This window comes from Clarias gariepinus, chromosome 1 (assembly GCF_024256425.1).
Source record: "Clarias gariepinus isolate MV-2021 ecotype Netherlands chromosome 1, CGAR_prim_01v2, whole genome shotgun sequence".
NCBI lineage: Eukaryota > Metazoa > Chordata > Actinopteri > Siluriformes > Clariidae > Clarias > Clarias gariepinus.
This window is the reverse complement of record NC_071100.1, coordinates 42,402,070-42,414,343: the sequence shown is the minus strand read 5'-3', so window position 1 is coordinate 42,414,343 and position 12,274 is coordinate 42,402,070. Positions and strand designations below refer to the sequence as shown.

General features: G+C 35.4%; 1 protein-coding gene across 2 annotated transcripts; it reads right to left on the bottom strand.

Annotated features, from left to right (window-relative positions):
• Positions 1–7,167: 7,167 nt before the first annotated feature.
• Positions 7,168–9,809, bottom strand: cbln12 (cerebellin 12). 2 transcript variants are annotated; one of them, XM_053498914.1, is made up of 4 exons: positions 9,765–9,809; positions 8,534–9,055; positions 8,327–8,446; positions 7,168–8,231 (listed from the first exon to the last, which is right to left on the bottom strand). In XM_053498914.1, exons 2-4 carry the CDS (start codon positions 8,819–8,821, stop codon positions 8,034–8,036), a joined length of 606 nt encoding a protein of 201 aa, XP_053354889.1. In that variant the 5' UTR covers positions 8,822–9,055; positions 9,765–9,809; the 3' UTR covers positions 7,168–8,033. The 2 variants fall into 2 exon arrangements, with proteins under 2 accessions (XP_053354889.1, XP_053354898.1); XM_053498923.1 differs by lacking the exon at positions 9,765–9,809 and having other exon boundaries at positions 8,534–9,338.
• Between the last annotated feature and the right edge of the window lie 2,465 nt (positions 9,810–12,274).

Below are 12,274 nucleotides of genomic sequence, written 5' to 3'. Positions count from 1 at the left end.
GTCACCCCCAGGCCTGATTACTGCCACACCTGTTTCAATCAAGAAATCACTTAAATAGGAGCTACCTGACACAAAGAAGTAGACCAAAAGCACCTCAAAAGCTAGACATCGTGCCAAGATTCAAAGAAATTCAGGAACAAATGAGAACAAAAATAATTGAGATCTATCAGTCTGGTAAAGGTTATAAAGCCATTTCTAAAGCTTTGGGACTCCAGCGAACCACAGTGAGAGCCATTATCCACAAATGGCAAAAACATGGAACAGTGGTGAACCTTCCCAGGAGTGGCCGGCCAACCAAAATTACCCCCAGAGCGCAGAGACAACTCATCCGAGAGGCCACAAAAGACCCCAGGACAACATCTAAAGAACTGCAGGCCTCACCTGCCTCAATTAAGGTCAGTGTTCACGACTCCACCATAAGAAAGAGACTGGGCCAAAAACGGCCTGCATGGCAGATTTCCAGAGCGCAAACCACTTAAGCAAAAAGAACATTAAGGCTCGTCTCAATTTTGCTAAAAAACATCTCAATGATTGCCAAGACTTTTGGGAAAATACCTTGTGGACCGACGAGACAAAAGTTGAACTTTTTGGAAGGTGCGTGTCCCGTTACATCTGGCGTAAAAGTAACACAGCATTTCAGAAAAAGAACATCATACCAATAGTAAAATATGGTGGTGGTAGTGTGATGGTCTGGGGTTGTTTTGTTCCTTCAGGACCTGGAAGACTAGCTGTGATAGATGGAACCATGAATTCTACTGTCTACCAAAAAATCCTGAAGGAGAATGTCCGGCCATCTGTTCGTCAACTCAAGCTGAAGCGATCTTGGGTGCTGCAGCAGGACAATGACCCAAAACACACCAGCAAATCCACCTCTGAATGGCTGAAGAAAAACAAAATGAAGACTCTGGAGTGTCCTAGTCAAAGTCCTGACCTGAATCTTATTGAGATGTTGTGGCATGACCTTAAAAAGGCGGTTCATGCTAGAAAACCCTCAAATAAAGCTGAATTACAACAATTCTGCAAAGATGAGTGGGCCAAAATTCCTCCAGAGCGCTGTAAAAGACTCGTTGCAAGTTATCGCAAATGCTTGATTGCAGTTATTGCTGCTTAGGGTGGCCCAACCAGTTATTAGGTTCAGGGGGCAATTACTTTTTCACACAGGGCCATGTAGGTTTGGATTTTTTTTCTCCCTAAATAATAAAAACCATCATTTAAAAATTTTGTGTTTACTTGTGTTATCTTTGACTAATAGTTAACGGTTTTTGATGAGCAGAAACAATTTGTGTGACAAACATGCAAAAGAATAAGAAATCAGGAAGGGGGCAAATAGTTTTTCACACCACTGTATATTAGTCCAAAAAGTATGTATTTGAACGGAAGTACTATTTTACCAGTCTGGTAGACTTTATATTAACAGTCACACTTGTACTTACTTGTATACTATTGTTCCTTTTTCAGGTGCCAAATTATGGGATGGCGGTGTAAGCTCTGCACATTTGTCGCATCATCAAAAGGAATTTCGATCATTATGGAGTGAAGCATGGTACTGTTGGTCATGGATATTTAGTGTCCTGTGTTCATTTAGACTGTCATTGCTTCTTTAAGATTTGAGAAGGTCTGCACACACATTTGTATGGATCCCACAGTTTGCAGGAAACTGAAGTATGAAGGTGTGCAATCTTTCAGATGTAAAATGTGACTCATTAGATTCTAATACAAAAGTCTACTTTCCACATGTTAACTGTATAAAACTTGTGGCAGAAGTATTGTTTCTGAGACTGTTTACTAATAACATAAATCCAGCTGTCTGTTTATGATCTTGTTACATGTCATTTGCATGTAAACCAGGTTGAGTTTAGACTTCATGTCTTGTCAAATTTGGCAAATAAATGTTTAATAAAAATGGTAATGTGTGTATTGTTTTTTTTTTCATTCAGTTAAAATATTTAGTAAATGTAGCACATTTGTTTAAATAATAGTATAATTTTCAGTATCTTCTACCTTCCATTTCAATTATATTTACTCAATTATTTTACTAATTTTCACTTTGCATTAACTTCTGATTTTCATTACATTAACTTAATTTTGTACATCATTGTACTAAATATAGTTATTCAGGCCTACTTAATTTTTTTACTGACTTGTACTCAACTCATGAAGTATATTTTACATGATTTTTATATTTTTTTTATATTTACTCAATATTTTTAAGTGTAAAAATGTTTCACCAAAAAAATTGAGTACAGCACAGTTTTATTTTTTAGAGTGTAGGTGTATTATACATTACAATCACTCAGAAAAATGAATGGATGCGGGGTTTGAAACTCCAAAGTTTATGTTTTTATTTAACTAAATAAAATTTTATAAAATAAAACGTAAAAAAGTCACGTAGTCTCATTAGTCACATTATGAAATAGGCTAATTAAAAGTGACTCTATTAGTTCTGATATCAAATAAAATTTAATTCTTAAACAGGCCTACAGTATATTCCATCATTAATACGACTTTGATAACATAATGTGCTTCCATACACCGCTGATTTATAAAGACTGCTGCTCAGGGCGGCGACTAGCGTCTTGAGCTAAAACTACGCTAAGAATTAGTTAAGGTTGGTCCAGACCAGCCTTACGATCGTGTGACTTACGTAAGAGATACTTAGCGTAAGAACGTTTCGGGAAAAGCGCCATAACGTTAAGAGGGAAGTTAAGGTACAACTTAAGAACTACTTAGCAATAAGAAGCTTTCGAGAAACCGGGCCCAGATGTACACAGGTTAGAGTTTTGGCCATAAGCCTGTGAAGATGGTATCTGCTGTTAAAAAAGACAGACCAACACGACTTCTCCCAAGAGCTGTCTGTGTGGAAAAAACAAGCAATTACAAACCTGAGAAAAGCAGGAAAATTGTCCAGAGCTATTGTAGAAGCTTTGAGCACTGCCAAAATGACAATTTGAAATGTCCCAAAAAAGAAATTACCCATTAGCATACTAAACAATCAGGCATCAAACAGATCAGTCAAAGAAAACCCCAAAACAATACGGAGATCATCAACAACCCTCACAAGGTAGTGGTGAATCCTTTCACATTCTGGTGTTGAAAGAAGACAGAGCAGAAATATATAGGCCATACCACAGAATGGATTCATCATCAAAAATAATCACATGATAAGACTGGAATGTGCACATCAATCTTTCTTTCAGCCACAATTTTTTTCTCCTAAAGGGAAATAGTGTTTTTTAAACTTTTTATACTTAAATATTACAACTGTTACATCTGACCCCATCTGTTAGGTTTAGAAATTGATGAAGGACACACTTGCTGACACTTTACTCTTGCATGGCAGAAGCTAATTGTCTTAGGTAGTCAGGTGGTGGCGTGGAACCACTGTGGCTGTGTGTTATTAGTCTAAATTTATGCCCGGGGCAGGAGTAGTTTTGCAGTTAGAATGCTAATCAGCAGGTCCCCAGTTTGTGTCCTAACACCGCCACTGTTGGATCGTTGAGAAAGGTCCTTCACCCCAAGTGTTCAGATACATTTGGGCATTAACCTGGCAACCTGACCCATAAATTACTGCCACAGAAACAATGAATTTATCTTTAGGATGGTGAGTATCTATCATTCAATTGGCATGAAGACGGCCCCTTTCATCTTTCATTCCCACAAATACATGCATAACCGTGCACGTCAAATGTGTATAATCGCAAATACACACTACAAATGCCTCTTTACATGACCAATCAAATTGTGTATAACTGAATGTATATACACCAAATGCACTTAAGGGAATTAAAAAGTGAGAAATAAACTGCTTATTGTGTTCGCCACACCAAACACACTTACTCGCCAGCTCTAATATGCCCACTGACTGGAAAAGAATCACATGCACGTCCATGATGGTGTCTAAATGTTCTCTAGTTTATTTACAGGAAAAAGAGAGGTGTTTAAGTAAGTACATTTTCCTGAGTACAGTGAAACCTCGGATTGTGAGTAACACGGTTTGCGAGTGTACCGCAAGACGAGCAAAGATTTTTATAAAATTTGACTTGGAAAGCGAACAAGTCTTGGTTTACGAGTACCGAGTATCATGTATCACGCATGAGCTTCTTGTTCTGATGCCAAGCGTCATGTGATCACAACTGAGCCAATGGTTTTTCTCTCTCTTGTGCTGCGGAATTGTAAAACATAGTTTATTTTGTGTCTGTATGCGTGTATACAGCGCGCATGTAAAGCAAAAGCAAGTCTCATTAGAGAGGTTAAAGATCTATTTTCTCTTTCAGTATCAGCCTGCTCCTTGTGTCTGTGTCTGCGCTCGTCGTTGGACACCCCCACATACAGACCCCTCCTAGACACACTTTTTCTCTCTGCTTACCACTGCCTTGTAGTGATTCTTTTAAAAGGTAAAGTGCAGGTTAATTTGTTTTATTTTTACTTTACAGCAGTGATTCTGTTTTTTCGAGAAAACAGTGTTTCCGTTTTGTGCGGGCACGTGTGTGAAAAGAGTGGAGAAAGGGTAACTATGTAAGATGAGAAGAAGAAGAGGGAGCTTACTTTAGATTCAAACACATACACAGGATTTATTTTAACTTTTTTTTAAAGGTAAAATGCAGGTTAATTTGTTTTATTTTACTTTAGATTTTGTGTTAATTATTTTTATGTATTTATTTTTGGGGGCTGTGAAACAAATTTTGAGTTTCCATGATTTCGTATGGGAAAATTAAATTTGGTTTACGAGTGTTTTGGAATACGAGCCCACTTCCTGAACGAATTATGCTCGTAATCCAAGGTTCCATTGTATTTCTTATTGGAAATTTGATCTGGTTTACGAGTGTTTTGAAATACAAGCCCTCCTGGAACAAATTTTGCGCGTAATCCAAAGTTAGATTGTACATATGTTTCATGTCCATCTGCACCAAATACATCAAAAGTTATCTGCATGGCTCACAAAAATCTGGGAAGAAAAAGGAGGCAAGTATTTTACAGACATTTGGTCATGAACCATAAGAAGATACATAGTCTTCTAGTGATGGAGACTAGCCTATATTGACACAAAATGTTGATGTTGGTAAACCATCAATTTCACAGAAAAAATTCGTTTGGAAAAAATAAATGCTGAGTCTTGAGTCCAGATTGACCCTATGCCAGAGCAATTGGAGTGTCAGGGTAAGAAGGTAAATGCATGAAGCAATGCATCTACTGTATCATGCATCTAACCCGTACAAGCCAGTGGAGGCAGTGTTATGATCTAGGGCTGCATCAATTGGTCAGGTCAGGACTCAGCAATGTTAGTTGGAAATAGAATAGGCTTAGCTGACAATCTAAATGGACTGAATTACCAGGTTATCCTACCATCAATAGATTTTTTTCTTAGTTTCTTTTTTTAGTATGTCCCTGGTTTGAGCCCCAGGGCTGCAAAGCTACCACTTTTGGGCCCTTGAGCAACGTTCTTTACCCTCAACCACGCAGATACACTCAACATGCCAGCATCATAGTGACACTCTTATTAGCCTGCTGGACCTTGCTTTTTTATTTTTTTTTCTCTTCCAGAAAATGTATTTCTAAATAACAGTTTAGGAAGTGTTTATTACAGTATCTGGAGAAGGTCACTGATAGGCTATGAAATTAAATACAGCTTACATGATGATATCTAGACAAACGTGATGATATCTAGACACCTGACTGCTGAATCTATTTATTATAAGTAAACAAATGTATTATAACAAACAAATTATTAAATACAGTTTTAAAAGATTTTTGTTTGTTAATTTTCTCTTTGGCTTGGCTTGGCTTGTGTGTGTGTGTGTGTGTGTGTGTGCGTGTGCATGCGCACATGGGGGGGGGGTGTATGGGGTGGGGGGGTTATCCTTTGAACCAATTCAGCATAAAAAACAAGTTGTGACAGCCGGAGTTATGTCCATAGGAGACAAAGGCATAGATGCTTACTTGCCAAAATCTCCATCTGTTTACCCTTGACCAATTGCACCATTTTTTCATCATAGTTGGATTACATGATGGAGGGTTATTTTAAGACCTGAAATGAGCACTCTACATATTATTTAGTGAGGATTCTTTTAAAGACTTTTTACAGAAACGTCTCTCTATAACCAGGCAGTTGTAGAGTAAATAAAAAAGGGCAATACAGTAGATGATCATTCTAAACTTTTATATTGAAAGGGGTTTATGTTAAATAAAAACATAAAACATGGTTAGGAAAATGTTAATTTATTTGACCAAAGACATGTGATAAGTTTTTTATTAATATTATAACCTTGCCTTGGCTTAGCTAGTTTAACAGAAGCAGTGATAAAGTTAGTCAGTCTGTGTATACAGTATATCTCAAAAGCCCTTCTAACTCAGATTTTCTCATCATTTAATCAAGTAGTTTTTCAACAGCAACATGCCATAGTGAAGTATACATAAACCTAACCAGTTCAGTGTGTCATAAAATCTGATGTCGCTCCAAATGGACATAAATATTGCATAAGGTTGTCTAATGGCAGTTCACTATATTATTAGGGTTTTTTGGGGGGTAATTTTTAAATCCATCTTTAACTTATATATATCTTTATAACATGGGCACTAAATACAGCTGGTTTTCTGCAGATGGTTACCTGAATAATTAAATGTTGTTTGTATTGTTTCAATAATTAAGAATTCCTAAAATAAATATCTAATATAAAATTAGTGTAACAAAAATAATAAATTAATTATTCCTTTGACCATATGAATTGTTTTCGGGCCCTCATTATGGTACCATGCAAAAAAAAACTTGATGAAGATTAATGAATTAAATGCTATGATTAATGTAAAGAAAATAATAAAGAAGCAATCTAATAAAGATTTTTTGTCTGAAATGTGGACTGAGTTGTACAGTACTGTATGTGCTCTGTGGTAGTAAGAAGTTGCTTTCTTTACTTGAATACATTATATATTTTTTTAGTGACATTTTATATTTGTTCCTTTGAATAAATGTTTTAAAATATATTTAAGTCATATGAACATATTTAATAATTACTGTTTATTAGTATAACAAACAATATTTTCTTATTTTGGACAATCATGTTTGCATTGTTTTTACCAAGATCCAGGTCCCACTTCCCATACATTCCATTGTATATATTGGTATATTTATTATATTTTAGTGCAATTATCTTTTGATTGTTCTTTTTTTTTTACTCCAACATTTCCTATTGCTGCTGGTCTCTAAGAGCTACAGTACCAAACTAATTCCCTTATATCACTACAATGACAAAAGTCTCTTTATCATTATCCTTTATCCTTTATTTGTGCAAATTTGACTTTTGCACAGCACTGAACTGAATTTACTGTAAATGAGCCAATTTAAATTGCCCTACTTCTTAGTAATGTTTTTAAGGTCACATATTATACTCTTTTTTAAGTCTGCGTAACAATTAGAAGACTCTGAAATGAATGTCTTGATGCTCAAGCTGAAAAATAACTAAAAACCTGCATGCTGTTACAGTCTCTATAGTTTTAAATAAGCTGCCCCAAATGTATATTTCAAATGTATATTTTCCTAGTGAATCAAAATGTAGAGACTGGAAAAATCCAAGTTTGTGTATCATGTGCCCCCTTTCCTCACCTGCATTTCTTAAGTGCAAAAAAGGGTTAAATATAACTAATTCTCAATCTCATTTACAATATTTAGTAATATAAAAGTCAAAACATACCTAAAAGCTTAACCTAGCTAAAAATAATAATAAATCTCATATTTTTTGTGTTCACACAGACTGGAGATTCATCTAAATGTCTAAAAATGATTAAAACATGGATTTTGCATAATAGTTACTCTTTAATAATCTTGCTTAAATTGTTTCAATAAAATTTGATATATAATTTAATTTAATCTCTGGTAAAATATAACATCAGGTTGTATAGACTGTCTTATAAATAATTACAAACGTATTATTTTAATGTAAGACTAGTCGTGCTTACTTATATACAGTATACATTTTATCCCACTGTATCTGTTTCCTATACAACATTTTTAAATAATTTTTTTATAATGTGTAATTATTTTACAGGGGAAAAACCAAAAAGCCTGAGAAAGTGGAATATTTCCAGCCCCCCATTAAATTGCCTCGCTCCAGTTTCAGGTAGGCCTTGTCACCCCTTTCCATAATCACCAATCCAGCATTAGTCGCTGCCTCTCTGCTTACATCCTGGTCACCAGCAAAGGCAGAAATCATTGGCCATCCATTTAGCATCAAGCTCACCTACACAAGGTAAACAATAGAATAAAATTATCTCCAAGTCTTTATAATAATTACATGTTTTTAAAGTAAACCATTAGTTGCATAGTAAGATATACCTGTATGGTCTGTCTGTTGTAAGCTTTCACTACATGGAAGTTAAAGCTGTACACCCCTCTCCTTGGGGCCAAGAAGACACTGCTCTCCTGGTCAAAATGACCACCCACATTCACCAATATCTGTAGAAAAGACTAGCCAGTAATGCAAATATAGTACTGAAATATAGGCCAATTAGCTGCATAGTTGCTGTTGGTTTCTCTGTTTACCTGGTCAAAATAGACGATCATGGTACGATTGCTCATATCTGTAGGTTCATGGTTGGTTTGGCGGGTGGCAGAAAAGGCCACCCGCCCTGTGCCAGAGCGTACTGACATGCCCAGTGCATTATTTGCTGGTTCAGAAGATGGTGTTGAGTCACAGACAACTAAACATTTACCTTCCAATACAATAGGCTCAGTGTCATTCTGACTTGTAACCAACAAGGGGCACCAGAACAGAATTAACCCCAGAAGAGTGGGCACTCCAGTGAATAAAAAACTTAAGACTGTATACATGCTCAAAAATAATGTTTGTAATAGCTAATCTAGTTAACACACTAGAAATGCACCAGGTAAAATAATTAGTAAATAGCCACAAAATCTACAGTAAATGTTTTTTTTCTCTTCATACAATAATTACTAAAATGAAAAAAGAAAAATAAATATGTATAGATTGCTATAGTATCTGTGGGAAGAATATATGGAATTTTTTTGTGATGAAATCAAAATTGAAAGGCATCAACAAAGGATCTGTGGGAAGGAAAAAAAAAGATTAAAATTAAAAAGAGATCTTGATTGGCAGAAAAGTTGCCTTGTCAAACTGGTAGTCTTTAAAGAGGGAAAAGAAGAAGAAAAATAGTTTATCATCAGGTAACATTTTGGATTACTGTCAACATAGGGAAACAGAATCCAAGAGGGAGTATGTGCCAGGAGAAGAAAAAGGAACATCTCCACTGAGTGACCATCTGTCTTTCACACGCTTCCTCTACCTCCTGATGTTCCATAACATGCACCCACCGACATAAAGCACCAATCCCTATTCCCATTCCGCCAGCACATTTTTGAATAGTATTTCTCTATTTTCAAGGTATGCCATATAGAATTATATATTATATTATAAAAACTACTACTACTACTACTAATAATAATAATAATAATGTAATCAGTAAGTAAAAAATTGGATTGGCAGTTTTTTAATTACTGTAAATATTGAAAACTATAATAATTGACAAAAAAATAGAAGCATTTCACCATCCTCATTAATTATTCTTGCTTTATATTTATTTAAAGGTATAAGGACACACCACCTATAAATTAAACCATCGAGTTACATTTTATTCGTATTATCACTATCAAATAATCATGGTTGTCCACTAAGCATCATATCAATATCTCAACAAATTGTGAAATATAAAATGTTTAAAAGTTATTGCTTAGTAATTGAAAGAGAGTAAATCACCTGTCTGATGTAGCCATTCCCATCTGCAGTGCAGGAAAAGACAAGTAGAGACTGAAAATACTATGAAGCATATGACTCTTGCCTTATTTATCCCATCTACCGAAGACCCTCCCTTTAGCACAGGCCAATCACTGCAGATCTCCCTCAACGTTTTTCTCTCTTCTTTCTCTTTTATGTTTCAGAATCAAACTATAGAAAAAACATAAAATTTTCATATTTTATGACATCAACAATTTTATATATAAAAATGTCAGTGTAAAAGTAAATACACTGATTTAACATTTACTTACATACACAAGATAAAACACATTTTAAAATCTATGGAACTCTACACTAATATGTTGTCATATACAGGTTAGCCATAATATTAGAGCCACCTACCTAATATTGTTTAGGTCCCACCTCTGTCACCAAAACAGGTCTGAGCCAATGAGGCATGGACTCTTCTGAAGGGAAGTTTGTAGTATCTGGCATCAAGACATTCACAGCAAGTCTTTTAAATCCTGTAAAATGCTCTTCTATGTATTACACTTGTTTGTCCAGCACGTCTTACAACTGCTTGATCAGATTATAATCAGACAAATTTGGAGGCCAAGCTAAAATCTTGAACTTTTTACCATGTTCCTTAAATCTTTCCTAAGGTTTCAAGCAGTACATTGCCCATAACATTGCCTCAACTGACTTACCCCTTTTCCCACAGAGCTTCCTGGTGCAATTTACCAGCAATTTGTGCTACAGTAGCTCTTCTGTGGGATCAGACCAGATGGACTAGCCTTCACTTCCCCTGCACATTGATGAGCTCTAATTACCCATGACCATGTTGTTTCTTGATTACCTTTGATAGGTATTCACTATTAAATACCCATTTTTCTTTCTTGCAATAAATACATTTTAAAAACTGTTCACTATTCACTTGCTGCCTAAAATATCCTTGCCCCATCACCTCTCACAGGTTTTAGTGTTATGACTCATCTGACTGTAAATATCCAACTGGATACATCTGGAGCTAAATATCTATCTATTTTACACTCACTGTTTCCTGAAGAAAATCATCAACTCTCTTAATTTTAACTATTATCTTTATTGGTAAGGTTATGGAAATCTTTTACCTTTTTAGCAGTAAATGTTTAAATACCTTTGACCCACAGCATTCTTCCACATCTACCCAGTTTTTCACAAAATCCAATATTTCTGTCACTGAACGTTAAGGTATTTGGTGGCACTGTGAAATATTGCCTTCCATGACCAGTAATTTATGGAAAAGTAAAGTATGGTCATCAAATTTTAGAAGACCTGCACTTTCTCGACAAACTATATGATTGTTATATTAATAATGATTATATGATTATATGATATACCTTTAAGATCAGATGGAAATTTCTTTAGAGGATTAAAAAGGCTGTTACAGTATGTTGAATCCAAGGAGAACAGGCTAAATTCTGCCTTTTTTTGCTTTTCCTTTCTCTGTACAGTATGTCTGTTTTTTCTATCATTATGAGGTTCTGCCTACTTCATAGACATAATGCACTCCTCATTTTTTCATTTTGACTGTCTAGTGGATTAATCTGGAATGGGATATTTTTTAGAATATGCTTCTGAGCATTTCTGCACATATTCATGGGTGCCCTGGCTGGAACTGAGGGGTGTCTCTCAACAACTATTGGAAGTTCAATCTAACTAGCTTTTACACCTTCTTCATAGCAGCAAGAGTTTTTTGGCTCTTGTAAAATATAAAGATTCACATCAAAGTATTTTGCTTTATAACGCTGGCCTCTCTTTCAGCATAGGAAAGTTGAGTAGGGGCAGCCTCTGACCCAGCATAAACTTTTGATGATGAAGAACTAGCTGGGTAGGCTCAACTTGACCGTCTCAATGCCTGGGAACAGACTGACCTTGCATTAGCACTTTGATTAGGCTCTTGCTGCAGTTCCACTTTTTTATCCTGTTGTGAGGACCTGGCTAATACTGTGTGTCTGACCGTACATTCATTGTTGCTGCATAGAACCCTGTTTAGTTGTGCCTGCTGTGCTCTTGTCTTTTTCTTATTCAGTCTTTGCCACGATTTCTCCTATTTAAAAAAATCAACAACAATGTGAAATTCTACAATACACTCAAGGCATACTGTTTAAAAAACTAATTAAGGCTAACTAGCCTAACTAGAGCTGATCAATTTAAATAGTTATGAATTTTAATCCGCCTTTTGTTTTTTAAATAAATTTTCAATTCAGAATCGACACTCAACAGTCTACATGTAATTCACAACTCGAGAAAACACAGTTAATTTATAATAATGAAAAGACGTATAGGCCTGACCATATTAACATACAGGCTCATCTTCTCACAGTGTTGCTGTGGAACCACAAAGCGTAAAAGTTCAGCTTTTGTTTTCGTCCTTTACTCTTCCTTAATCCCTGATAAATACAGTATATATTTGTAAGTAAAAATGATAGTAATTGTAAAATTTAACTCAAAAGTACTTTTGGTAAAGCTGTTCAGTTTGTTTGTGTCTT